This window comes from Pleuronectes platessa, chromosome 5 (assembly GCF_947347685.1).
Source record: "Pleuronectes platessa chromosome 5, fPlePla1.1, whole genome shotgun sequence".
Lineage (NCBI taxonomy): Eukaryota > Metazoa > Chordata > Actinopteri > Pleuronectiformes > Pleuronectidae > Pleuronectes > Pleuronectes platessa.
This window is the reverse complement of record NC_070630.1, coordinates 16,026,138-16,030,402: the sequence shown is the minus strand read 5'-3', so window position 1 is coordinate 16,030,402 and position 4,265 is coordinate 16,026,138. Positions and strand designations below refer to the sequence as shown.

General features: G+C 50.7%; 1 protein-coding gene across 1 annotated transcript; it reads right to left on the bottom strand.

The window, feature by feature from the left end:
- Nucleotides 1-798: 798 nt before the first annotated feature.
- Nucleotides 799-3,482, bottom strand: fzd9b (frizzled class receptor 9b). The gene has a single exon (XM_053422695.1). The coding sequence runs from the start codon at nucleotides 3,089-3,091 to the stop codon at nucleotides 1,334-1,336; it is 1,758 nt and encodes a 585-aa protein (XP_053278670.1). The 5' UTR covers nucleotides 3,092-3,482; the 3' UTR covers nucleotides 799-1,333.
- Between the last annotated feature and the right edge of the window lie 783 nt (nucleotides 3,483-4,265).

Genomic DNA, 4,265 nt, shown 5'->3' with positions numbered 1-4,265 from the left:
TGGGGTATTTACCTAATGAAAATAATGTTATACAAACTATTTGTATGAACTCATGGGAGTTTCTGAAGAATTTATGGGTGCATTGTTTCTTGGACCCAACAAAACTCCCAGTGTATCAAATTCAATCATTTGAATATGGAAATGTGGGTGTTATGTGTCCTGGAATTCCCTTAATTAAGAAAATGCACTTCCAAAAGCCACAAACCACACAGAAATGTTAATATTAGGTTTATAATCCATCTACTAGATGAACGACCAGCACTGAGTGCCTGTGCTCGACATCAATCTGTCAGTGAAACCATGCAATAAGGCTGAAATCCACTTCAGATGTGTCGCCTCACATCAAAGTGATGAGTATTTGCTCGAGGATCAAATGGAGCAGCGAGAGGGCAACAACAGTGATTCTGCGGAAGGATTAAAACAGCCATTAATTAAATATACTCCTCCGCAAGCTGCCGCTGCCATTTTTTTTTAAAGACTGTGATGCAAGCATGAATACTTGCCACGGTTTGTCACTCTATTCATCAGCGATTCTCTTTGAGGATTATTGTTGGGGGACGCCTCCGGGATGTGAAGCATGCACTTGGAAGACAACACATTTTGGCGGGGTGCTTCCGATGTACAAAAAAAATGTGCAGATCCCAGGAGAAGACTGGCAGGAAAATCCGGGACGGAAATTAGCATCATTTGTGTCTATTAAACCTCAGTTTAAGTCTGTTGAAATGGTTGAATATTCATTCAAGACACATTATAAGTGAGACAGTCAAAACGACAACAACAATAACACCAGGCAGCGAGTTGAACATGAATTCCACAAATTTATTATCCACCAAAAAGGCCAGAACCAGAGTTCTTAGAAAAGGCACTTAAATTCCCTTGACCTTTAATAAACATATCTAAACAACAAATCTGATAAGAGGCAAGGTGAACTTTAAATTAAATATATTTACAATAAATAAAACTTTTATACAGATTTATACAGTAAAACATGCCACTTTCAGGAGGAGAAGGACAGACCGACATTTCCCAAGATGCCTCCCATAACAGTCTCGTTCTTTTTTTACTTTGCAACACTGGGCATGTTTTCTCCACAGAACACTATGAACAGAAAAATATGTGTAACAATATTGAACGTTTCCCTTTATGCTTTAAATACTGTTAATAGCTAGTATCTCATGCCTGTACCTGTGTGTCCCTTGGCAGCAGCAGAACAGTTCAACCACTCTTCTTCTCATAAAGTCTTTAGCAGCTCCTTACACAGGGCATTAGGTGTGTGTGTACATTTGTGTTTTCATTTTGCAGTGTGTGTGTGTGTGTCGCTGCGTGCTCCCTCTCAGACGTGTGTGGGGTTGTCTGAGTGCAGGTCAGTCTTGGCCATGTGCAGAACCACAGCAGGAGACTTGTAGTGGCAGTGCGTGCTGCCGCAGCTCACGCCGCTGCAGGGTTTCCTGCTACTAGTCCTGTCCGTCAGCTTCCTGCTGCACAGGCCCTGCCAGGTCTGCAGGGTCTTTGAGCTCCAGACCCACACTCCGCTGGTGATGCCCACCACCAGCGACATGAAGATCTTGAGCATGAACACGGCCACAGTGGGCACGGACGCCTGCAGCGAGCACTCGCCGCTGTGGCCGTTGAACGAGCCGCACTTCATCTGCAGCCCCCTCAGCTTCCAGTAGTCCATGTTGAGCCTCTCGTAGAAGTAGCAGACTATGACGCAGGTGGCAGGCACCGTGTAGAGGATGGAGTAGATGCCAATCTTCACCATGAGCTTCTCCAGCTTCTCCGTGTTGGTGCCCTCCGTCTTCATCACCTTGCGGATGTGGAAGAGAGCCACGAAGCCCGTGAGGATGAAAGAGGTGCCGATGACCAGGTAGCAGGAGAGAGGGATGAGGACGAAGCCTGTGAGGGCCCCTGAGTCCATACTGCCTACGTAGCACAGCCCTGTCAGCTCATCGCCGGCCACCTTCCTCATTGTGAGGATGATGATGGTCTTTAGAGCAGGGATGCCCCAAGCAGCCATGTGGAAGTAGTTGCTGTGGGCTTCGATAGCCTCGTGGCCCCACTTCTTTCCCGCAGCAAGGAACCAGGTGAGGGTGAGGATGACCCACCAGATGGAGGAGGCCATGCCAAAGTAGTAGAGGATGAGGAAGACGATGGTGCAGCCTGTGGACTCCAGCCCCTCCTGGATGATGTAGAGCTCGCCATGCTCCCGGTCACAGGCGATGTTTTCAGCTCCTGCCACCGAGCGGATGATGAAGGCCACGGAGTAGACGTTGTAGCACATGGAGAGGAAGATGATGGGCCGCTCTGGGTACTGGAAGCGGTGGGGCTCCAGGAGAAAGGTCAGAACAGTGAACGCGGTGGAGACGAAGCAGAGGGTGGACCACACCGTCATCCAGATGAAGGCAAAGTCCTTGTCCTGTCTGGACCAGAAGACATCTACAGCCGGGGAGCAGCGAGGCGCACACGACTGGCTCTTCTCCACGAACTGGAACTTGTCCGGGTTCTCGCAGGAGCCCACTATCCCCGGTGAGCGGGCGCCGCTGGTGCCCGGCTGCCTGGGGCGAGGGGGCACAAGAAGCATGCCCTCGCCCTTCTTGACCTCCGTCCTGGTTTCGTTCTCGGGTGCCTCCATGCACAGGGCGTTGGGGTCGTTCCTGGTGGGCAGCTTGGAGCAGTCGAGCGAGTCGGGCCAGGTGTAGCTGAACTTCTTCATGATGGGGGCACACCTCTCCCTGGCCTGCTCGCACATGGGTCTGCAGGCGGGGATGGAGGTCGACACCTTGTCCGTGCACATGGGGGCGTAGAGGGAGCAGAGGAAGAAGCGGAGGTGCACGTCGCAGCCGTAGGCCACCAGGGGGGCGAACTCGTTCAGCTTGATGGCAGCCTCCTTCTGGTCGTCGTGGTCCATGAAGTTGGGCATGCGGGTCAGGTTGTAGCCGATCCCCTGGCACATGGGGATCGAGATGGGCTCGCACTTGGCCGGTCTGCCGCGCTCCAGGTCGTAGGAGCCGATCTCGAAGCTGGAGCCTGAAATCACCAGCAGGCACCAGAGGAAAATCCCCACCTTCAGCGCGCAACCATCCATGCTCATCGTTTTTTGTTGCGAAAACAGAGCTCGGTCTCTTCAAACACCAACATGAAACAAGGGGGAAAGTCACAATCACGGGGTCGCTTCCACCGACAGATCCCCGCTATATCCCCATGGCGGAGGCAGGTCCGAGCGTCGCCTTCACCGCCTCAAAAAAACACTCCAGAAAGACCCAGCTCCACACGCACTGGCACGCTGTTGAATTATTGAATGTGGAGCTGAGACGATTAATCCCACGGGGAGGCGAGAGGAGGGTCCGCGGGCAAAGCGTGACAGTCGGAAAACTTCGACAAAACAATGGGGTGAAATAACAAATCGGACGCGGGGAGCCGAGAGTTTAGGATCCGCCGAGCGAGCGTGAGGCGCCCGCTGAGGAGAAGCGGCCGCAGCGGGGTCCGGAGAGCTGAGCGGCGGCCACTGTCTGTCCGTCTGCCCGCCTGTCTGCGTGTGTCTGCTGGCTCCGGCTCCTCCGCTTTCAGGCTCGACACTGAAGTTTGAGAGCCGCTCAGTGGGACTTCAGTCCGGGGGAGGCGGGGGAGACGGGGGGGAGGTGGAGGAGGAGACGGGGGGGAGGAGGAGGAGGAGGAGGAGGTCGCTCCGTGACGCTCACATTTCAGCCGGAGCAAGAAGGAAAATTATCAGACAGATGCTGGAGGATGGTCAAATACCTCCGACATTTCTGCCCCGAATATAACTCCCAGTGCTGGAATGAAAGCAGCCACAGAATACGATGTGAAATACTACATTACAAACGAAACACCTCAATTTGACAATGTAAATGTACCTACAGTAAGGTATGGAAATTATAGTAAGTCATAAATTGTACACTTACTTGTAATGTAGTTCTATTGGTATTTTTACTCGAATAAAGCATGTAAATACTTCCCCTACCACTGCTATCTTTGCAAAATGACTTTATTGGGTTCCATACTCATGCAAATGGGTTTGAAAGGTATCTCTTTTGCTAAAGGTAAAGTACCAATATGTTAAATCCAAGCCAAAATAATTAAAAGTACTGTATTCAAAATGATACTTTAGCAAATATGCAGGACTTTAGATTAACTTTCGGGAAGACTCCAGAGAAAACGTGAAAAGCTAACGGATCCCCCCCTAATTTGATTAAATTAAAAAATGGTTTAACATCGACAACATGTATGCATACCGATTAAACAGTGAA